Genomic DNA, 25,505 nt, shown 5'->3' with positions numbered 1-25,505 from the left:
GTCAGAATAAACATCATCCATACGACTCCAGCGGTTAAATTGATGTCTTCTAAAGGAACACGATCACTTTTGGTGTGAAAAAAAGATAAATATTTAAGTACTTTTTAACTATAAATAAATATAAAACGTATAGTTCATACAAAATAATTTTGTTTAACCATTGACCCACAACACTTAATTAGTTTACTAATTTTAACCACTAATAGTTCTAAACATAAATAACTAATATTGGCATTATATTAATTCATTATCTGTTATAATGTAATTTCCTGTACAGCTGCTTTGAAACGACGTCTGTTGTGAAAAGCGCTAACAAAAAAGTGTGACTTGACTTGACTATAATCCAACGTGAGGGTAAGCTTCAGGAGAGGGTGGAGTTCAAGCGGTCTCTCGTGTGACGTATTCATGTTGCCATGATACAGATGTAATCTCACATTCTCCTCTTGGTTGAGACATCCAGGATAAGCACACAAATGCACCATTGTGAGTAAAGAAACAGATAAATACAGATCTAAAGCAAAACCAACCAAGCTTCTGTACAGCGTTTCTCCTACACTCTTGTAATCAGCGCTGCTCTTCCGGCTGTGTCGCACGTGCATCAGTTCTCGCATGTTTCAAAGGCCAATGAGATTACATCACACACGCGTACGCTCCAGACCGGAAGTGATGATTTAGTTTTAAAAAGTACTTAAATATTTATCTTTTTCGCACCAAAAGCGATCATATCACTTTAGAAAACTTTAGAAAAATTAATTTAACCACTGGAGTCATGTGGATGACGTTTATGCTGACTATCTTTTATATATATATATATTATAGCTTTTAAAGAGAAATCTCCATTCTTTTTCTATTTTTCTTCAGATGTGTCCTGGTGAAGAAAGAAAGTCATACACACCTGGGATATCATGAGGGTGAGTAAATAATGAGAGAATTTTCATTTTTGGGTGAACTATCCCTTTAAACCGGAGTATTCCTTTAATGTTTTGTAATCTTTATGACACTCTCTTAAAAGTTAATTAATTTAATGACAAATCCTACATAAGCTTAACAAGGGTACATTTTGTGCTCCTAATGAAGTATACTTTATGAAATAATTTACATTCCTATTAAAATGTATAAATAATATGAAATGTCTACAGCAGATTATAACAAATAAAATGTTACAGTATCAGAAACTGAAAACTGAGTAATTGTTTTAACTGAAATTTGCAGTAACTTGCAATTTAAAAGCAATTTGAGTGAAATTGAACATAAAATATTTTATTAACAGTTGCACTGCATAAGATTTGAAAAGGAAACAAACCTGATCAAACAAATCCTGCCCTAACCAACTGAATTCCCTTTTAAAACCTATTGAAAAAGTATGCTGCATAGCTATAAAATCACTTAGTATCAATGCAAAATCTTGCATAATCTAAAACCCATATTTTAAGATTTTGCAATGATAATATAGACACTTAATGCATGGTGTCATGCACAGCATACAACAACGCCATTCACTAACAGACTCCCATGCACAGCAACATGTAAAGCATGCATACTGTATGATGGCGTGATGCTTAATAGATTGTTTACTGACACGAACACCCTAAGAGCAGGGTTGCAAGCATACAAGTTGCGCAAACGCACGCCGAGGCTCCACAGCAGTCGCGCGGTGGTGATGATGTGCTGATGCTCCGTGTGTGCCGCATGTCTTGCGTCGCATAGTGCACATTCAGACGGCAGAGGGTTCGTGGCAGCCGGAATTACCTTTATAAATTATTTGGCATTCAGTAAAAGCGGCGAATCCGAGGAATTTGGGTTCGGGTTCTGAGCACCATCATACATTTCGATTAGCCTCTTCCAAATTACTTGAAGGTAAGAAAGAGGCGGATGCATGCATGCATATGCCAAGGCGTGATATTGATCTTTTTTGTTTTGTTTGCTGTTTATTGCAATGAAATGATCAGGTTTACATCCCCTCGGAAAACGACAGGAATGAATGCATGATTGAACGCATTAATTGCGTTCTGCATACACTTGCGTGACTGCGTTATACATGGCCTGATTACAGCATTCTGCGCACGTTAAGAGTATATTAGGCTTTAATTGAATCATTATGGAGTATGTGAATATATTTGAGTCGATGCATTTGAAACACACATTGCACCGTCACAATTGCAACATGATCGCACGGGTTACTTGTTACTCTCCATTTGTTAAGTGACAATAGCATTCGTGTTGTGTAATGAACAAGAGACGCATTGGTGCTTCTCCTGATTTTTATTTGATTTTAGCGCAGTGCAATGCACAGGCAAATGCGACTGCGTCTTTTCTCTGCGGGCTATGTCAGAATGGTTCGAATTCACGCATTTCAACATTAAAATGAAGAGAAAATGATTGTTACGCATGTAGGATTGGTTAGATATATACCCAAATTATGTTTTACCCACATAAAGGCTTACATGGAATAGGGCACAGTATAAATTACTTCTAATCCAATACATCAATGGTGGCACTACGTGATTCTCTAGGTTATATTAAGTCTTCTTTAATCCTACATTTAATATATAGGCTATATATTATCATACTGGATTGCTTTCCATTTTGGTTTCCTTTCTCAAGGTCATTTGTGTAGCCATTAGTGCTTGAAAAAGCCCCAGCACTGAGCTATTACATTAGAGATACAATTGGGTTAGCAGTAATGACAATTGCTTATACTCCTTAATTAAGCAGCATTCTTATAAAACGTGTTTGAGGCTGTTCTGGTTTGCATGCTCACATTTGGTGCAGCAGACAGATGCTCCACATGGAAATAGCTGCTCTTCAACTCCACCCCATTTGTAGCCTATTTTACCTGATAACTATTTACACATAACCTCTTGTGACTTTGATCTATTTAGGGAACAATACAGCCAGATTTGTTTGAACAATCTGATCACACTTAACATCACTGTCCACACGTGAGAGTGTAATAAAAAACTGAGAAATACAGTACATTTTGCATAAAGTAAATGAAACATATTTTACACTCCAGTTCTAATTATCGTAAGATGCATGGATGTTTTAGCACAAGTCTACCCCCCCCAACACACACACACACACACACACACACACACACACACACACACACACACACACACACACACTATATTACAGTAAAAAAAGATGCTGTTGAACAATTAATTTGATTTAAAATCAGCAAAAATCAAAGGCAGTACCAAAGCAATACTACTATGATCTCAACTGAAATATTATATAAATATTTTCACAATGCACTACTGAGAATATCACAATGATCATCTTTTTCTTTTTTTTTTTTTTGCATTGCGGTAATGAGAATTGGGGGGTAAAATGTGCATAACTGTCATGAAAATAATAACAATGTAAAAAAAAAAAAAAAAAAAATCTTAACAGCCCTAAAATAGGGCCAGTACATTTTCTGACAGGTTGCATGAGAATCACCTAAATAGGTTTTAAGTACAAATATTTCATGTGGTCTCTCAATTAATATAAGGTCATATATTTACGTGCATAATAATTGTAAAAAAAAACAAAAAAAACAAAACAAAAATGTGCAAAATACTGTTTGAAATAGTTGTACATGGAGTATAGCCTGCCACATCACAGGACATGTTAACTTTCCAAAAGTATTGCACGTCAGCTACCCATTTACAGTTAATTTAAAGTGTTTCCAAACATCTCTAGATCTTTCGTGTGTTTTTTTTAATGGCCAATGCGAATTACCAGTATATAATGCTAAAATACTTTCTATACATAATACATTGTCAAATCAAGTAGTCATCATCAAGGTTTTGGATGAGTCATTTCCAAAATCTCCAAAAACAACACTGTCTATGGATAGAATACATTTTTTGATAAAAATATTATAGTTAATTTTGTGTAAATATCATGAAATATATGTGTATATAGCATAACAGAATTATATCAGCAGTCAGCCACTCTGCTCTCTTGATATCAATATCTGTATTGGCCAATGAAAAACCCTTACCAGTCAACCACTAATTAAAATAGTCTTTTGTGACAAACTTTTGTGTGGTTGCATTTTGGGATCAATGTATATTGGAGTTTGTTTGTGGGTCAATGATTTGACGCTATTTGTTTTCTCTCAATCTTTTATTATTATTTCTTGAAAAAATAAGCTGTGAAATATTTTTTTTGTAAAGATATTATTCATATTCGAAAAATGTTTGTCCACCAAAAAAAAAAAAAAAAAGAAAAAGAAAAAAAAAAAAAGAGAGGACCCCTTTAGAAACTCACGACTGTGTGTTAAGTTGAAAAAATATATATTTACAGATATGTTTACATTTTTATGAATATGGAGTAACCCAGAGAAACTGTCTTGATATTCTTGACTCAAAAATTCATATTTGTAAAAAATTAAAAATAAAAGTATTTTTTTTTTTTTTTTTTAAGTATTTTAATACCATTTACTTCATGGTTACACCACATGGCATTTTAAGTCATTATATATATGTATGTTTCGGAAGGAAATTGGTACTTTTATTTACCAAAGTGGCATTCAACTGATCACAAAGTATAGTCAGGACATTACTATTTGAAAAAAGTCATTTTTGATCAAATCTAAACAACTTATCCTTGAGTAACCATGCTAAATTGCTAATTTAGTACTAGAAAATCACTTGCCATTATATCAAACACAGCTGAAAGCTATTTGGTTTGTTAAATGAAGCTTAACATTGTCTTTGTGTTTGTTTTTGAGTTGCCACAGTATGCAATAGACTGGCATGTCTTAAGATCAATATTAGGTCAAAAATGGCAAAAAAGAAACAGCTTTCTCTAGAAACTCATCAGTCAATCATTGTTTTGAGGAATGAAGGCTATACAATGCTTGAAATTGCCAAAAAACTGAAGATTTCATCCAAATGTGTACACTACATTCTTCAAAGTCAAAGGACAACTGGCTCTAACAAGGACAGAAAGAGATGTGGAAGGCCAGATGTACAACTAAACAAGAGGATAAGTACATCAGAGTCTCTAGTTTGAGAAATAGACACCTCACATGTCCTCAGCTGACAGCTTCATTGAATTCTACCTGCTAAACACCAGTTTCATGTACAACAGTAAAGAGAAGACTCAGGGGTGCAGGCCTTATGGGAAGAATTGCACAGAAAAAGCCACTTTTGAAACAGAAAAACAAAAAGAAAAGGTTAGAGTGGGCAAAGAAACACAGACATTGGACAACAGATAATTGGAAAAGAGTGTTCTGGATCTTAATCCCATTGAGCTTTTGTGGGATCAGCTAGACTGTAAGGTGCATGAGAAGTGCCCGACAAGACAGACACATCTATGGCAAGTGCTACAGGAAGTGTGGGGTGAAATGTCACCTGAGTATCTGGACAAACTGACAGCTAGAATAACAAGGATCTGCAAAGCTGTCATTGCTGCACATGGAGGATTATTTGATGAGAACTCTTTGAAGTAGTTTAAGATGTTCTGAAATTTTTTTTCAAACTGTAATAGTAATTTTTCATGTTATTAATGTCCTGACTGTACATTGTGATCAGTTGAATGCCACTTTGGTGAATAAAATTACCAATTTCTTATATATATTCTTATATTCCTGTATATATATATATATATATATTTTTTTTTTTTTGTTTGTTTTTTTTTTTTGCTATAATGCTATAAATGTTTTTTTATTAAACAAAATTAGACACAAAGATAACATTTCTACATTTCAATGAAGTAGATTTTAAAAAAATAAATAAATGCTCATTTATATCGGCTCCACAACCTTTTTTTGTCAAGGACCCTTGCACACTTGCAGTGATCAAAAAGGCTTTTGTATTGCTTCAGACTAACTTTAAACTAAGACTCTCTTCTGTTTAAGAATCATTTGTCACTGAATAAGGTTATCTGTAACAGATATTCTAGCATTATTAATGTTTATACCATTTCAATCAAAGCAACCCATTTCAGGAGCAGAGCAATTGCTGGAGGTCAAAATAACAATCAAGATGACGTTTCTATAAATAATTTTAATCTACACTTGCATCCTTGATTAAAATGCATTTTTTTTTAATGCAGTAATCATGGGAAAACAGAACAGCAAACTGACCCCCGAGGTGATGGAAGACCTGGTGAAGAACACAGAATTTAATGAACACGAGCTCAAGCAGTGGTACAAGGGCTTTCTGAAAGACTGTCCCAGTGGTCGACTGAACCTGGATGAGTTCCAGCAGCTCTATGTGAAGGTGAGAAACAATCAGCTTTCAGGAAGCAAATTTGAACAAAACCCTAACCTTAAATATTAAACTTTGATTTTTGACTTCTTTCTTTACTTATGCTCTTTGGCCTTTGAAACAACATATTGATTGTTGTGTGCTGAAAAAATGCATTTTTGTTCTTTTATTTGAGTTTTTCTTATGTTTTTGAAATTGAAATGTTTATATTGTTTGTCCGAGTTCTTTTTTTTTATGTTTGTCTTGTTTGAACTGATCTTAATGTACAGCAGAATGGTATGCACTTTAGTTTAAAAAGCAATAGTTCACCCATAAATGATTTACCTCTTGCCGTCTCAAACCAGTATGACTATCTTTCTTCTGCAGAACACATACAAAGACGTTTTGAAGGATATATGATGTATTTTTGTCAATAGGGTCCAAAAAACATTCAAGCTCCAAAAAGGACATAAAGGCAGAATATTTTTGTGAATAAGGACTTAAATTTTGGTCTGTTTCTTACCAAAACCGATCGTATCGTTTTAGAAGACATAGATAAAGCCACTGGAGTCGTATGAATTACTTTAATGCTGCTTTTATGTTCTTTTTGGAGCTTAAAAGTTTTGGACCCCATTGACTTGCATTGTATGGACAAAAACGCATCTTACATCCTTCAAAATATCTTCGTTTGTGCTCCGCAGAAAGTTATGAGATGGCATGAGGGTGAATGAATGATGAGTTAAATGAATTATCATTTTTGGGTGAACTATTCTTATAAAATGCTTTTAAATACAGTAAACTTGACTTTTACTCCAAAAAATGTACTTTTATGCTATTATTCTAAAATCTGTCCTATGAAGTACATTGCTTATGAATTAATGCCCTTTAATCCTCAATGTTTTTATAGAAGTATTTAGAATAAACTAATAGTGTTCTGTACATACAACACAAAAAAAGATGTATTCTGAGACTTGCATTTAACAACTTCTTTTTTAACATATAAAATAGAGTGAAAATAAAATAGAATAAATAGAACCGAGGCATACTTTTACCAAAGATAGTTCTATTAAAAAAAGAAAATAATAATCCACTTCGTTGATTATTGGAAGCAGCCATATGCAGTACTCTGGTTTGATAAAAAGTCTGATAAAAAGAAGAGCAAAGCAAAATAAGTCTAATTTCAGAGTCAAAATTGTAGGGTTACACACTTCAAGAAAACCTTTTACTGAAGTGAAGTACAACTGCCCTCAAAACTGCAGTCTGTGAAATGTTATTCATAGAATTGCTGTGACATTGTGAGATATGTGTGAATAAGGACCTCAGTGAAAACACACACTTTTTCATGTACTTTTAGTTCTGGTTACACCCAAGTACATGGAACGCCTCTGAAACAAAGAGAAGAACATGGTGAGGTTGCAATAGAAATGACAATCAATAATGGTTAAAAATACTGTAAATACATTAACAAATCCCTCTTTTCGTAAATCACAGCAATTGTAGGATAGCTGACTAGAGTTAATACAATTGTAATCCATTGACAGCCCTACTTTTTCTCTATTTTTTTTTTTTTTTTATGTTTGTTTTTTGAGCATCCCAACCAGATCGACATGGCAACATTGGCTCAACCAATGGCATGAGTTTGGGGCGGGACTAGTCATTTGTCTAACCAATGGTAGAAAGGGGGAATGTTCAGGAAACGTGTTTGAAAACAGTCATAATTTGTGCAATTCCATTTGGTACCACTAGTGGTTTAAAAATTACACACTTCACCTTTAAACTCTAAAGTTGCATTACCTGAAAGTTTAAGACCATAACCTCTAGTAAATACCTGGAAAAAGATTGTCGAACCAATCAGTTGGTTTAAATCCTGTTTTTTTTTTCTTTCTTCCTGCAGTTCTTCCCTTATGGTGATGCATCAAAATTTGCACAGCATGCATTCAGGACCTTTGATAAGAATAGTGACGGTACTATTGACTTCAGAGAGTTCATCTGTGCCCTGTCCATCACATCACGAGGAAGCTTCGAGCAAAAGCTCAACTGGGCCTTCAACATGTATGACCTGGATGGAGACGGCAAGATCACTCGGGTAGAGATGCTGGAGATTATAGAGGTACGGTGATGACCGAAAGATTAAAAATGTATTGTTTTGCATGAATTGAATGTCACTGGATGAACTGTGTTTAACTCAACCTGGTCTCATAAAATCATGTTACTATTCCAACATTTTTGCAATTTTTTTTTACATGGCTCGTAGTACGTACTGCGGCAGTTTCCTGGTGAAATAAACACAAGAGGTGCTACAACAACAATGACTTTTATTAACATATCACTTTTAATTACGAATAATACGGCTAATTCATAAACAGTTACTTTTCGCCCAGTTCCTCACACAATGCTATCTAATGACATCAAAACACTTTTACTCTATTGAATGACATTTGCATTACATAACAACTACATTTACAAGCTTGTTCGAGTGGGATCAAATTGCACGGTAGCTCAGCTTATAGACCGGGTAAGAGTTCTGAAGAGCACACGAGTCTTCACATGAGCCGAAATTGTCATAGAAGCACCCCAAAAAAATTACGTGCAGCAATTGCGCTTTTCATCTCACATTTGATTTTTATAATCCTATCAGTTCTATCAGGAAGACTCGCAGACTTGAGTGAAATTTAAGATGACATTTATTTGATGAATATAAAACAGAAATGTAATGTCTCTCTTTGGCGTAAGCCCCGTCTGGCGGTCCGAAAAAGTTGTACTCCTAACCGTCATATCCTGCCGGAGATAGGAGGCAGGGGCGAGGAGCCTACCCATGTGTAGGACGGGACTCGACTGGTGGTGGTGGGGTGGTGGAGGTTGCCGTGTTAGCACACTGAAACAGCAGTGTGATAGATTGTGAGCAAACTTATAAAGCAATGGCTTACATGTGATTGGCTAGGAGTTACCTAGCTAATGGTGCGGTGTTATACAGCTGCTAGTCTTCCCACTAGAACTACGCTGCGCTTACATTTAGGTTTAAGTTTAAGGTTTAGGGTAGGGAGGTAGGTTTTGTTGATTTAAAACTCAATAGAGGATTAACCTTTAAAACCTCACCAGTGTGGGAGAACAGTTAACTCGCTTTTAGCGCCACACAGTGGACATTTCACATTTACGTATAATGAACCACGTAATATCATATTGCAAAAATGTTACCACAGTCACAGAATTTTCATGAGATGAGGCTGGTTTAACTCTGTTTAAATAATAGCCACTTTCCATGAATAGGGTACAAACAGGGCCTGAAACTAAAAAAGTGATTTAAACATTTTCAACAAATGGTATATATATATATATATATATATATATATGCAGGGTTGGGAGCGTTACTTTTGAAATGTATTCCACTACAGATTACAGAATACATGCTGTAAAATGTAATTTGTAACGTATTTCGTTAGATTACTCAAGGTCAGTAACGTACAGTATATACTAAATGCTTTGGATTACTTCTTCAGCACTGGTAGATTTTTTCACTTGTTTTGACTATAAAAACTCTGCCAGTACAGTAAGACAAAATACACATGTTAAAAATACATTCTCTGAAAAACCTAAATATCTTATTCAATCAAACTGATCTTGTTTTAAGGATTTTTAGATATTTGTTACAGGAAAACAATACAAAATTATTATCAAGAATATGATTTTTGCCATAATATCAAAGGTCTTACAAGAAAAAAGAAATTATGATTTAACGTGAATTTTCTTGATAAAAAAAATATGATTGTGCCTGGTAACGTGCATGTAAAATGGCTAGAAATAGCATTTTAGCTTAGCGTAAATCTGGCAATTTACACAAGGTTTATTTCTATTTCTTCTGCTCCAAACTTACTTCAAACTTACTTCTCTGTCTGCTCGTATGAATGTAACACATCATAAGAAAGTGTTTCACTGCTGTTCAAATGCACTTTGGATCACATCATTTATATGTATAAATGTTTTCCATCTGAAAGGACGAAATATTAAATGAAACAAATGACAATAAAATGCAAAGTAATCTCTTCAGTAATCAAAATACTTTTTGAATGTAACTGTATTCTAAATACCAATGATTTAAATTGTAACTGCAGTGAAATACAGTTACTTATATTTTGTATTTTAAATACAAATTCCCGTTACATGTATTTCGTTACTCCCCAACCCTATATATATATATATATATATATATGTATATATATATATATACAGTTGTGCTCAAAAGTTTGCATACCCTGGCAGAAATTGTGACATTTTGGCATTGATGTTGAAAATATGACTGATCATGCAAAAAAACTTGTTACCTTGTTACGCAGGTCTTTTGACAGTTCTTTTCTGCTCCCCATGGCTCAGTATCTAGCCTGCTCAGTGCATCCACGTGAGAGCTAACAAACTCATTGACTATTTATACACAGACACTAATTGCAATTTAAAAAGCCACAGGTGTGGGAAATTAACCTTTAATTGCCATTTAAACCTGTGTGTGTCACCTTGTGTGTCTGTAACAAGGCCAAACATTCAAGGGTATGTAAACTTTTGATCAGGGCCATTTGGGTGATTTCTGTTATCATTATGTTTTAAAAAGGAGCCAAACTACTATGTGATAATAAATGGCTTCATATGATCACTATCCTTAAATAAAAGACTTTTTTTTTTCTTCATATTTATCATATTTATCATATTTATCATATTTTCAATATCAATGCCAAAATTTCACAATTTGTGCCAGGGTATGCAAACTTTTGATTTTGAGCACAACTATATTATATATATATATATATATAAAACTAACAACTAACAATGTTAACTAACAACCTCAGCAGGTATAATTAATATAACTATTTACCATAAAACTATAAAAAGTTTATATAGTTTACATAGCCCTTTTTTAAATAAGAACTGTGTTTTGTTTTATTATTAAAGTTTACTATAACAAAGCCTGAAAAATTAATAACTGAATTTACACAAATTATCTTGTTCATAACCTTGTTTCTTAATATCGTGTGCTTCTCCCTCCAGCATCAATAACTGTTGGTAGCCTTTTGTGATGGTTTAGATCCAACTTTGCCACTCCGGAAAGTTGAGGGACTCATACACAACTATCATGAGATAACAGTTTATTGTTGTCATAGTTTTAAGATTAAACTGTTTTGGGGGGCCTGGGTAGCTCAGCGAGTAAAGATGCTGACTACCACCCCTGGAGTCACGAGTTTGAATACAGGGCATGCTGAGTGACTCCAGCTAGGACTGCTAAGCAACCAAATTGGCCCAGTTGCTAGGGAGGGTAGAGTCACATGGGGTAACCTCCTCGTGGTCACTATAATGTGGAGCGCATGGTGAGTTGTGCATGGATGTCCACGGTAACACACTCAACACGCCACGTGATAAGATGCGCGGACTGACGGTCTCAGACGTGGAGGCAACTGAGATTCGTCCTCCGCCACCCGGATTAAGGCAAGTCACTACGCCACCACGAGGACTTAGAGCGCATTGGGAATTGGGCATTCCAAATTGGGGAGAAAAAGGGGAGAGAAAAAAATAGATTTACATTTTTGGAGACAGTCGAGAAAGGTCAAGACCTCTGAGGTGGGGCAGGACAAAATCACAGTTTTACAGGAAGGAAGCAGATATTTGATGTATATAAAAAAGGCTGTAGATTTAACACATTGATTCAGTGTAATTAATTATATAAAAATCAACGTGTTAAAAAATGTAATGCAATTAATCATGCCATACTTAAATTCCATCAGAAAGAGGTCGTCATATGAAATTTCAAAATATATGTATAATATTATCATGGGCGTAACATTGTTTTAAAAAGTGGTGGGGACAGTTTGGAGGGTGTTAACTCACGAAGTGCAAAACTCATGAATATTAATTAGGTTACTTGCAGGTAAAGTCAAATAATCCTTTACTGTTTTGAGAAATAGTCATTCTTGATGTCCAGTTCAAGTGCTACGATAAATATTTCACATAATTAATTTGATAACTTTAACCATATATTTCACACTGTCAGTACTGATAATAAATCCATTGATCACTAGAATGACTGGTTGGGTTCATGATAACGTTTTCACCTCTAGTACAAGGGGGTTCTGGGTACTAATTCACCCTAATATAATTTTCATTTTGATAAACGAAGATATCATCAGTGCATATCATCAGCGGGGACAGATCTGCTTGCATTTTGCTTTGTGATTTAACTGGAAAGTAGCAAAAACTTTGGAACAGCGGAGTGAGAAGCACGTGCATCTGCATGCACAAGAGAAATCATCGCTGCCCGCCATCGCTCAATGCCACTGATAACAGCCACAATGAGCACTCATCATAACAAAAATAACAAACTCCAGCGCCGGATCACCACTTATTACAACACAAATGGAACAGATGGAACAGAAACCCCCGCTCAAGAACTGGAGATGTTTCTTCTGCATTAGACAAATAACTGATGAAAGCTAAAAGTGCTATAAGGCAAAACGTGGTAGGGACATGTCCCACCCGTCCATGACGTTTATGAATATTATATATATTTTTATATAATTATTATTATTATTATTATTTTTCACCCAATTTGGAATGCCCAATTCCCAGTGCGCTTTTAAGTCCTCCTGGTGGCGTAGTGATTCGCCTCAATCCGGTGCCTCTGAGACCGTCAACCCGCGCATCTTATCACTTGGCTTGTTGAGCGTGTTGCCACGGAGACATAGCGCACGTGGAGGCTTCACGCCATCCACCGCGGCATCCACGCTCAACTCACCACGCACCCCGCCGAGAATGAACCATATTATAGCGACCACGAGAAGGTTACCCCATGTGACTCTACCCTCCCTTGCAACCGGGCCAATTTGGTTGCTTAGGAGACCTGGCTGGAGTCACTCAGCACGCAGCTCTGGGATTCGAACTAACGAACTCCAGGGGTGGTAGCATTAATTCGATTTTTAAAAAAATGTAATCTATTGACAAACCTAAATTAAAACTACCTACTCATGCTGTTGTCATTTTATGTTAGCTAATAATTTCTCACTACAAAAAACTACCTCAAACAAAATAATGAGACACCAAAGTGTATTGTATTCATGGAAAGTGACAATGGTTGTAACTACAGTATAAAACAAGGTTTGAATGTGTATACTAGTTCCTGTATCTTAATGCCAAATTTAATCTAATGCCATTGAAACAAATATATCGTCTTTTTTCCCTCTCGTGTGAAGGCAATTTATAAAATGGTGGGCACGGTGATCATGATGAAGATGAATGAGGATGGTCTGACACCAGAGCAGAGAGTGGATCGAATCTTCAGCAAGATGGATAAAAACAACGACGACCAAATCACACTAGACGAGTTCAAAGAAGCGGCAAAGAGCGACCCGTCCATCGTACTGCTGTTGCAATGCGACATGCAGAAGTGAGGGTGTGCATGCTAGCATGCTCCGGACTGAATCCGTTAAAATCCGTTTCCACTCATTTCCACGAGATTAACATGTTTGGACTACTTTTAAATGAACTTTCTTCTTGTGATCAAAACAACAGCTAGTATGCATGAGAATGTGAAATGCTAAGAGTTTAGAGTATATACGTTTACTTCCGAACATGCAACAATGTGAGACGTATAAATCAAACGAGTCCAGTTGTTTTCACGCATTCATCGTTAGTGAAGTGATCCGCCATATTTCATTTCTAGTTGCAATATCGCCAGATCACGTGCACCATGTTTACTGCAGTATTTCACGCAGTAGTTTGGGTACCAAAATCAAAATGTCACTCTAAATGTTACGATGAAATCAGTCTGTTGAACTTCAATACACAAAATTAAGGAGGGTAGACAGGTTTATGCGACCCTCCATCCAAATGTGCTTGTACTTGAGAATATAAATGTAAGTTATTTGCATGCATGTCCTACTGTAAGTGTAAAAATCTACTTTCTCGCTTTCTTCATTTTGGCAACCTTGACAAATAATACAAGGGAGGCCGTATATAAACGATAGTATCAATAACAATACTAATGTGTGAGATTTACATTTGTTACTCAATTATCCACTAGATGTCCACCCTTGGGTGCATGTTTCTTCTTAAAAGACTTGCAAACAATGTATGTTGTAAATGCTTTCTGCAAGGCACATGTTACAACCCCAACTCTTGTCTTCATTGAAATTTTGCATTATTTGGCTATTATCATGATACAAGTACCTAACATAGAGTCAAACTAATGCTTTTTTCTCACGTTAAATGACATATTGCTGCTCTACCACCACAGCTAAAAAAAAACAAAAAACAAAAAAACGTATTGTCGTCATTACACGCATGAATGGTTGCCTGTGAATTTGTTTTCAGTGATAATACAGAAAGGGCAATATAAAAATGTTAAGATCTTTTCCCTGGAGGGCATTTAATAATTGATTCGCTTCCCCGTGTATTACAACAAAGCCGCAAAACGTGTTTGGTACACATTTATTCTTGGTGTGCTGCATTTTTATTGATGTGTTTTTTGTAAAAGGATATTTCTACTCAAGTTCCAAACATTTCAAATTATATTTAATGCCACTGCATCCCTCCAAAAATACCTTCTGAATAGTTTTGAACTTCCTCTCGTAACTAAACATACCAATACCCGCTTTATTTTACAGCCTTCTAATTTTCTGTTTATCAAAGATTTAAAAATATCTCCCAGATTTATTGCTTGCCACATGGCAACAAACAAAATCCCTCCGGCATGGAACAGGCGCATCTTTGTCAAATGCAAAGGCCCAATATATAGTGTATATCTTTGCCCTGTAAATATTTGTACTTAATATGGTAAAGCCAAATAATTTATTTGTGTAATATGAGGTTTGTGTTTTATTTGTGGCATGTCTTCAACTCGGTATGTAACAGTTGCACTACATTGTGATTAAAATCAATAAACTATCTATGGGTTGTTTTCAGAACACAGGTGCTTAGTCGTGTGTGACCACAAATCAAATGTTTAAGAATGCATAAAAAGTGCAACAGTTACTTTGGCTCAACAATGTGGTTCACAAAGAGGATGCCAATATTAACTGACAAATGTCACAAATATTAAAAATGTACATACTCAAGATAACAGTCATGAACAGGTGTTAACGGTTATAAACTGAACTGCTTTCTTTGTTTTCAAGAGAACAGACCAGCAGGAAGTTGTGTGAAGGAAGCAGGAAGATTAAACTGAGGTGTAACAAACCACATTACTGTACATTCACACAGATTGACGAACTGCAAAAAGAAATTATGATGAATTTCACAATCACACTATGCATTAAAATGTCCTCTGAAGAGCAATTGAACAATTAAAGGTAAACATAAAACTTCTTTAAAAAATAAATAAATAAATAGAGCAAAGCACATACTGTAAATAGAACAAGTGTAAACACAATTTTCACTATCTAAGCAGTGTCCATACCTAATGCACCTAATGCACATCGTCCTCTGGTTCTTGTTCGGGATCCTGAAGTTGGTGGATTTTAATATGGGCACTTTTAGGCAGATTGCTGAAAGTTATGTAAGAAACATTAAATTGTATATACAGAAACATTATAATGAACATATTCAGTGTTGAATAAAGAGAGCAACATACAGTACAGTATAGTGTTTTGGATTTCTATTCTGACCATCTTAAAGGAATACATTCCAGGTTCAGTACAAGTTAAGCTCAATTAAGCATTTGTGGCATATTGTTGATTTCCACAAAAAAAAAAAAAAAAAAAAAAAATAATAATAATAATAATAATAATATATATATATATATATATATATATATATATATATATATATATATATATATATATCGCCCCTCATTTATAAAAAAAATAAATAAATAAAAAAAGAACAATGGAAGTGAATGGGGGCCAATCCATAAAGGCTAAAATACACATTGTTTCAAAAGTATAGCCACCACAAGATGTAAACATAACATGTGTTAACATTATTTGAGTGTTTTAAAAAAATTGCTTACTAACCGTATCTGTGTAAAGCTATATACAATGTTACAACTTCGTTGTCATGACAACAAAACCCTTTAATCTTGGTATTGGACATAGCTTTACATAAATAAGGTTAGTTAGCCACTTCATCACACCAAAATCATGTTAACACACACAATATGTATTGTGACTATACTTTTAAGATAATGTGTAGTTAAGGGTTTACTATAGACTGGCTCAGTTCACTTTCATTCTAAGTGCCTAATGGTTATCGTCATTTTTGCTTCTTTTATTTTTATCTGTTGAGTCTAAAACATTTTTTTGTGGAAATCAAAATTATACCACAAAAGCTGTTCAATGTGGTTAACTTGTATTGAGCCCAGAATGTTCTTTTAATAAATAAGATCCTGGTCGAAAACAGACATTTAAATCCCTTTTAGACAGGAATATAATGTTTTGCATTTCCTGCCTGAATTCATGCATTTATGTAAGAAACAGCTGAGCTGATTGATGGCTCATATGACTGAGTGGGATGTTTTGGGAGCTGTTTCTCTACCTGGTGCTCTGAGGAGTGATGCAGATGATCTCCCTGAGATGCTGACATTCAGAGAGCTCCAGAAGCAGATCCACTGAAATGCGGGGATTGTTCATGTCCCTGTACACAAAAATGAGATTTATGTAATTTTCTTTTATATGTTTAATCAGTGGTTCTTCACTGGTCATGGGCAGCAAGTTACACTTTACAAATAAAAATAAAAAAAATGCAACTAACCATATAATTGGGCATAAATAGGATAGCCAAATAAATAGGCTGATCAACTTTTTAAAGGGAGAAGAAATGCCTTTTATATCTTTTGTTGTTGATATGCTATACGTCCAATCTAATTCCAGGGTACTTTTTTGCATATTACACATTACATCGATATCAACATGGACAAAAATACAACAAACAGATTTTGTTGGCTGTGTTGTGTCGTCACTTTACTTCCAATGTACAATCTGCATCTTTAAGCAAAATCAGTTGAATTAATACTGTATGAAACAATATTACTCAACACATGACATATGCCGTTGTTAATGAAACAGTACATACCATGTAGGCATCAAAGTTGTCCAGGCACCTAAAAGGCAACTCAGTAAATTCCCAGAGTGACAGAATGAAACAGACAGTGGAGAAAGAGCACTCGCCACCTGACAGAGAGCGCATATCACTGACGTTGTCATTTTCCCGACCTTAAGGCTTCACCTGGGAAAAAACAAATGAAAAGACATGACTAAAGAACACAAAATATTCTGTACATACACACTTTATAAATACAACATGACCAGTGCTGGGTAGTAATGGATTACATGTAATCTGTATTACATAATCAGATTGCAAAAATCAAGTACTTGCAATTGGATTCAATTATCTGATTACAATTCACGAGTAATCCACCCAGCACTGAACACAACATCAGATTACACTGAGTGAATTATATTATTATGGATTATATTTTGCATAATGACTATTTTTTAGGAACATTAAGTTACTTTGCACTGTAACATTATTTACATGACAATTAAGCATATTTCACTTTATAAATAATATCATTAGATTTACTGTAAATATATATATATATATAGAGTCATGATATTTATTATATATTAATAAATTTATTATAACTATGTTATAATTGTATATTATAACAACAATAAATATTGTTAAGTATTTATACATCACAGTATTTGTTGTAATTAAAGCTGATTTAATTTGAATGGATTTTGTATTAAAGTAAATATCACAAAAATAAATGTATATCAAATTATAGTAATAATAATCCACTGATTTTTTTTTTTTTAAATGATTTACATTTCTAAAGTACAAAATCTAGACACAGGGGAAAATATGCTTAATTCAAAAAATCTTAATAACCCTACCTAACAGAGACATTATGGGTTAAAATATGACACATTTTTGAGATTCAACCCAACTATCTCCTGCGTGCTGATTTTTTGCTGCAGTCGTGTGATCTTGGCATCAATCCTTTTGGCACTTCGATCCAGCCTCTGTCGCACAGATCTCTGGGGCTTTGGCTTCAAAATCCTAGATAAACATACGAAAAAAAAAAATAAAAATTAAAACTATTAACCAAAATCCAAATTCCAAATCATGTGAATGCAGCTTTACATTTGCTGTAGCAAAATGGATAGCCATGATTAATATTGTCAGAGACTATTTAGCAGAGATGGGCCACTTCTATTAAAATAAATGTGAGAAATTGGAACGCCCAACCAAGGAGCTCTGAGCGCCCAACGGATGTAGAAAGGAAGTCTCACCTTACAGTTAAAAGAGCTGAACACCTTTTAAATACAGACAACACAAGCTAGGAAAATTGAGTTTTTCAGCATAATATGAGGTAAGGAAACACAATTTATGATACCAGTTTTGTCTGATTTTACTGCTGATTTGAAATATGTTCTTTGATCGTAATCTTGACCAACCGTTTTTTAGATTTCGGTGTTCCTCCATTCAAGTAGATAGGAGCTACACTGGCATGAATGGAAATAGCCTCCCGAGGATGTTCCAAAGGTGGCCATCAGTGGACTGACTTGCTAGATAGATTTTGATATTGTGGAGGATGAAAGTTAAAGAGATGAAATGCCCATTGCAATGAAAATGCAAACTACGGGGACTAGATTAGTCAACCTAGTTTAATGTTACTTGAATTGGTGCTATTTCTGTCTTTATGCTGTTCAATGCTTTGTTTGGAATATGTTAATAAAATGTTATTTTTACATATTGTTTTCTTTTCTTAGCTAAGAAGGAACTAAATGCATTTTGACATTAAAAGATATATATAGTGTCAAATTTCAGCACATTCAAAATCTGCGATTAATCGCGATTAACTATGAAAAATCATGCGATTATTCAGAATAAATATTTAATTGACTGACAGTACTGGTTGAAATACTTTTTCCAACATCAGTTTAATGTGCAGAAACAACTAGAAGAAAGCCATTTGTAGACTGAGTTCCCTGAAAAGTGTCCCCCCCCCCCCCCCCCCAAATTGCTGTTTGTTTAAGTGGTCCAACATGGCAACATTTTAAAATTTGCAGCGGAACTATTGATTTTTGTCCAACCAATGGAAGACAGGTGGAGTATTCAGGGAAACCACTTGTGGCACAGAAATTACACTTTTACCCTTTAAACACAAACATTTTAAAATTGGAAGATGTGAATACCTGTCAGGGCCGTAACCACAATATACATTGAGGGGGACAAGTCCCCCCCAATAATCAGATATGGCCAGATTGTCCCCCAATAATTGATATGCTTGTTGCTGATCTGCTGCAGTTCATTATGCACCGTTGTTTAATTGTCATTACGTTGTTGCAGGAATAACATAATGTTTAAAAAAGGGAAACCATTTTTAGCATGCACACTCAGTAGTCTAACGGCACTCGTCAATGTAAGTTGAGATAGCCAATCAAATCAATGAAGGCAGGACTCAAATTTAAGAAGCTGAGCGGGAACCTTGTGGATTATTCCAGCACCATGCAGCATGCACGCATCAGTGTCAGCAGTTCAGGTTAAGAGTGTTAGTGTCATGTAAGATTTCAGTATATAACTAACCATGCAATATTTGCCCACTATTTTATGATTGAAATGTTGTACAGACCGTACAAACTATTCACCATTTAGCGAAATTTGCCATTTTGAATTAAAAATATGTCACGTACAGTACATGATTAGTATGTCATTCATAATTTTGAATGTGAAAACATTAACGGAGCCATTTTCAGCATATCAGGCTTAAAACAAAGAGTGAATGTGTGTATACTGTAAAGGAATTGAATGAATGTGGTTATCTGCTAAGTTTCTGAAGTACCTTTTTAGAAAATTCACTTGATATTGTCTTAGAAAATGATCTATAGCACAAAATATTCATCCTCAGATTCAAACTAGAACGGTAAAACCTGTGACTTTTAGGTTTTGGCAGGACAGTGTCAAATATTTTTAGGTAATAATTTAAAATCAATTTAAGATTTTCTAAATCATTTTTGTCTTTAATTCTGAATTTTGTACAGCATCTCCTAAGAGTCTTCTTTTAGAAGAGAGGATGAGCCACCAGTTAAAGGACTAGTTCACCTAAAAATGGAAAATGTACTCACCCTTATGTTGTTCAAAACCCACATGCTGTTACTTTTCCTTGGAACATAAAAATAGATATTTTAAGCAGCTCTATTCCATAGAATAACAGTTTATAGTGAGCAGGAGCTGTCGAGCTTCAAAAAGGACAAATACTATAAAGCACTATTAAAGGTTCAGTATAAAGACATCATAACAGTCGTCTATATGACTCGTGCATTATATTCCAAGCTTTCTGGGGCCACACAACAGCTTTGTGTTGTATGGACTACTTTTATGGTATATTAATAATGATTATTTTTCTTTGGGCCATTCGGTTTCTAGAAGATTGTGTTACGATTCTACTGGGGGGAAAAAACGCAATGAGGCACAACTTGATGGCTTTGTGTATTTTCTTTTTGCTAGCCAGCTGACACAGTCATATCATTTTACAGATACATCAGCGATGAAAAGAAATTCAAATTATATTCATCTTTTCATTGAGACAGCACAAAAAAGAATGAAAAGATGACTAAAACAGGCAAACTGCTAGTAATGTAGACACAGTGGAAGTCTTGTACTGTGTGAAACCAAAAATTATAGAAATGTTGGGCCTTTTTTGCATTTAAAGCCTTTATTCAGCAAATTATTGCATTCAGAGCCTTTACTATTTCAAAGAACCAAAGAGGACAATTATATTTTTGACCTCAACACCCGTGACCCCCCCACCTCCAAAACAGTTTGGTCCCCCCCCAATGTTCAAAACATGTTACGGCCTATATACCTATGCTTTTTCCTCTTTGAGAGCGAGCACGGCTCTCAGCTCCTGAATACTTTCTTGGTGGCTCTTGAGTTTCTCCTCAAGATCTTCATAGTCTGATCGAGTTTACTGCACTCAGCCTCCACTTTCACTTGCTCCTCCTATTGCAGACAAACCCATCTTCAGATAGACACTTTTATTCAGTCTGATCCACACTTAACCCTTATGTTCTGTTTGGACATTTTTGTCTGATTTGATCCTCTTATTTGTATATAAGAATGGTATCCTTCATCAGAGGATACCAGTTTTACTAAGTCTACTCTTTGAAACACGATGGTCAGGTTTGACTTTACATTGAGCACTATATGTGGCATAATTGCAAAAACTGAATATTCAGAGCAAGTGGTTTAAAAACAGCCACACTTTTACAGACACCATTCAACAATTCAATGATAAGGGGAGCACTGAGGCCACCTATAGGCTATACTTGACATTGCTATGAAATTTGTGTCATGTTTTTTCCAGCAGATGGCAGCAGACACTACTAATTCATGACACATAGCAGCCTTTCCTTAAATATTCAACTTTGCTTTTTACTGAATTAAAGGTAACAAAAAATATGCTTATTTTATATTAAAAAAATTAATGGTTTAATTTGAGCTAATTGAGTTCTAAATCCATAAAGTCCCCCTGAAAATGCAAAAAAAAAAAACAAACAAAAAAAAAGTCATACAGGTATGTAATGACACACTGAGTACATTTTTACATTTAACATTGTTGTGTGAACTACTCCCATAAAGTTTCACATATACCATGTCAGTGTATTAGAAATGTAACAAATGTGACCGCAATTAAATCTTTATGTCCATTGATCTGCCAGTGGCATCTCTAACCTTCAGCTATTCTGTCTCATCTGACAGCACCTTCTCATGTTTCTTTAATTCATTCTTAGCTTCTTTCACATTTCTCCTCTCTGATTCAATCTTCTGTTCATTCTCTTCTGCATCTTCTTCCTGCAGATATCACAATCACATTGTGATGAGGAGGAGGGCGGGGCCGGGCCGTGACTACGTGCGCCCGGACCCCAATCGGGCTAATCAGCCAAGGTGAGGGATAAGTGCAGCAGAATGCGGCAGTTCAGGAGAGAGAGAGAGCCACACGCAGCTGCAGTGTGTGCGTTTGTGTTCTGTGTCTTTTTGTTTAAGTTCTCATTAAACCATTATTTTGACGGTTAATTGATTTTCTAAGCATCCTGCAATTACAGTAGTGTATTGAGGTAGAAGTTTTGTAGAATTGAACAAAATCAGTTTGATAACTTCAATGTGGTGGTACAACGGTGTTGCCTGTGCAGATCAATTTAATACCTGATTCTTTTTGCTGGCCATGATGACACTGTGCACTTTCTCCTCCATGAACTGAATGTCTTCCTTCACAGAGCTCAAGTGAAGCTGGAAGCGAGACAGCTGAGCCTGATTATTCAAACATAATTCCCCTCTGAACATACATTACCTTACAGATCTGGACCGAAAGGTTGTACGTTCGAATCACAGGCTACAACCATAAGCTATAATAGGAGGCTTGATGATTTGAAATGAATCATTTCAGTCTTTGATGTTCAAAACTATTTTTTTCACATTGATTTTAGAATTTATGCATGAACATCTTGAACAAAAACATTTGTTTAAATGGATTAAATAATATCAAAAGACCACTAGTTAAAGTGGTTCCATTTTTAATTTGCATTTTCTTAATTTTAAAGTTAAAAAATCCTAAAACTTTGTTTATTTCCAGGTGTAAAGCTGAATTTTGTAACTTTTTCAATGTTAAAATACTTTCGGCAACATAACTGAGTTAGTCAATGGCTTAATATTGGGGGCGGGGCTATCTGTTTGTTCAACCAGTGGAAGATGGAGGGAGTATTTGGTTTGAACACAATGCTTATTTTTGCAATTCCGTTTGGTGAAATGACACATTTTAGCCTTAAAGTAGATTTTTAATCCCAAGTTTTCCATTTCTATTTGTAGAAATATTGAGGGAGTCCAGCACAGATGGAAACTCAGGATGTTGGACCACCTGACAACCAAACACAGAACCATCATGATTATTTACATAAGATTGCTTCTTAAAGCTGAAGTGTGTCACTTTTTCTGTGATAAAATACTTTCTCCTATCCCAGTTTAATATGCAGAAACAACTATAAGAAAGCCATTCATAGGTTAATTGTTTTTAAACTGTAAACATTGCCTCTGTGACACTATAAAATTAATCTGATTGTTTTGAATGACCCGTCCAGCCCGACACAACATTGACTCAACCAGTGGTGTGAGTTTTGCAGTTCCGTTCAGTGGCGCAGAAATTACACACTTCAGCTTTAAGCTTCCAACATTTTTCTCACAAATATTTCTTACTGGATTTGAAGGTTATAAACCCGGTCTGTGAATGGGCACACCATTATCTGAGGCCTACTGCCTTTGGGGAAGTACGGTGACATAAGTCCCTGCAGAACATTTTCGTCCCTGTATTTGTCACAGCAAAAGGTTTTTACGAAACCTCGTGAGCAACTTTACATGCACCTAACAAAGAAAAAAAAACATTACTGCTAAAAGAGTATACCGTGTCATAAAATTGTGTCATAATGTTGATTACCACAAAAAATTATTTTGACTCATCCCTACTTTTCTTTACAAAAAGCAAATATGGAGGTTACAGAGAGGCACTTACAAGGGAAGTGAATGGGGCCAGTTTTTGGAGGGTTTAAGGGCAGAAATGTGGAGCTTATAATTCAAAATAAATCAAAATCAAAATAAATGTTTGTGGTAATTAATATTATGCCACAAATTCTGTCAATTGAACTTAACTTGTATTGAACCCGGAATAGCCCTTTGAATTAAACAACAAACATTGAACTGATACTTATGGGTTTACATCACAGATGAACCATTACTTTTTTGAGATTATGAGTAAATATATGTCAGATTTAGTGCAGCGGTTAGCAACTGGTTTTGCTGCAGGACCCGGATTTCACAATGAGCATTAAGTGGTGTGAAACACTACTCAAAAGTGAACAAATACATCCTTAAAATCAACAGTGAAATTGATTAATACTACAATGAACTCCACAGGCTTAACAATATAAAGAAGTTTATTGAGTTTGATTGGACACCGACTTTTAACGTCAACAACAAAAGATTTGGAAAGCGTTTTCTCCTCGGTTTTAAAAATTGATAAGCCTATTTATTAACTATAATTATATGATTAGTTGCATCTTATTATTTACATTTAGCATTGTTTTTTCCCTGCTGTCTGTGACCCTTTCAGAACAGACCTGCAACCCATTTTCAGGTCATAACCCATCAGTTGAGAACCACTGATTTATCCAATAACTCGAAAATTTCTTCAGGCTTTGGAGGTCTTGTCACCTATTGGTCCAAGAGATTTCTTGATGAATTGCCCTTGAGCAAATGCTTTGTCGATAGAATCCAATGACTCTGGCATGTGATCACCAAACCGTCTCAGTCGTTTGGATCTGCTTTAGTTTGGACTCGAGAGATACCTGGATGTTCTTTTCCTCCACGCTAAAAAGATGAGAGTATAAAAGTCTAATACAGGTAACAAGAAGCATAATCAAAATACAGAAAGAAGCAAGGATTATGTACAATAGGTTTTGTCTTTAAATGTAATGTTCCAAAAATTTTTTTTACAGTAATGCACTTTCAACAGAACTACACAGGGTCTAGAAATAAATGTTACAATACATACTGCTCCGTAAGTCACAAGACTTAAAAATAATACATGCCAACAAGAATCTAATGTGATGAAATTGCTTGCTAACCTTGTCTGTGCAAAGTAATATCCAATATTTCCAACTCTTCATGACCATCTAAAGCCAATGACTTTCACATGATAAATGCAACAAAAAGAGGACATTTTGACAGACACTACATTTTTTGTGTGCCTATTTTTTAAATTAATGCATTTCGATTTGATACAAAAAATTCCATCAAATTGAATTGTGATTTTTAACCAAATAAATTAAACTTAAAATATTTTTTTCTGTATTTGATTTTGTTAAAGATTACTAAATTCAATTGGCTATGAAATTTAAATACGTAAATTGTAAAATTATTTTTTTGAGTGTAGAGTAAAATTAAAACCGAGCAGAACAGTAGCCCCACCGCAAAAGTAGAAAATTTGAAAAACATTACAGCTCAAATTATTAGTTTTACATTTCTGTTTTACAACAGTTCTGTTTACATCCATTATAAGTGCATTACAGTTCTTGCTTTTTTTAAACTAACTGAGGGATGAGTTAAAATGATTTTCTGTGGAAATCGACATAAAGCAACCAAAGTTGTCGAGAGAACTTAAAGGGATAATTCACTCAAAAATGAAAATTCTCTCATCATTTACTCACCCTCCTGGCATCCCAGATGTGTATGACTTTCTTTCTTCTGCAAAACATAAATTGTGATTTTTTGAAGAGTATCTCAATTCTGTAG

General features: G+C 34.9%; 1 protein-coding gene across 1 annotated transcript; it reads left to right on the top strand.

The window, feature by feature from the left end:
- Positions 1-1,585: 1,585 nt before the first annotated feature.
- vsnl1b (visinin-like 1b) lies at positions 1,586-15,124 on the top strand. Its single transcript, XM_051645835.1, has 4 exons — positions 1,586-1,857; positions 6,052-6,218; positions 8,080-8,295; positions 13,412-15,124. Exons 2-4 carry the CDS (start codon positions 6,057-6,059, stop codon positions 13,607-13,609), a joined length of 576 nt encoding a protein of 191 aa, XP_051501795.1. The 5' UTR covers positions 1,586-1,857; positions 6,052-6,056; the 3' UTR covers positions 13,610-15,124.
- The last annotated feature ends 10,381 nt before the right edge of the window (positions 15,125-25,505 follow it).

Source organism: Myxocyprinus asiaticus, chromosome 20 (assembly GCF_019703515.2).
Source record: "Myxocyprinus asiaticus isolate MX2 ecotype Aquarium Trade chromosome 20, UBuf_Myxa_2, whole genome shotgun sequence".
NCBI classification, from domain to species: domain Eukaryota; kingdom Metazoa; phylum Chordata; class Actinopteri; order Cypriniformes; family Catostomidae; genus Myxocyprinus; species Myxocyprinus asiaticus.
Note: the sequence above shows the minus strand (reverse complement) of the source record. Positions and strands in the feature narration are given on the sequence as shown.

Excerpts from the sequence above, each read along its gene's own strand:
- vsnl1b (XM_051645835.1), top strand. The coding sequence starts at position 6,057 with ATGGGAAAACAGAACAGCAAACTGACCCCCGAGGTGATGGAAGACCTG. Across the intron at positions 6,219-8,079 it reads TCCAGCAGCTCTATGTGAAG|TTCTTCCCTTATGGTGATGC; the intron begins GTGAGAAACAAT and ends TTCTTCCTGCAG. Across the intron at positions 8,296-13,411 it reads AGATGCTGGAGATTATAGAG|GCAATTTATAAAATGGTGGG; the intron begins GTACGGTGATGA and ends TCTCGTGTGAAG.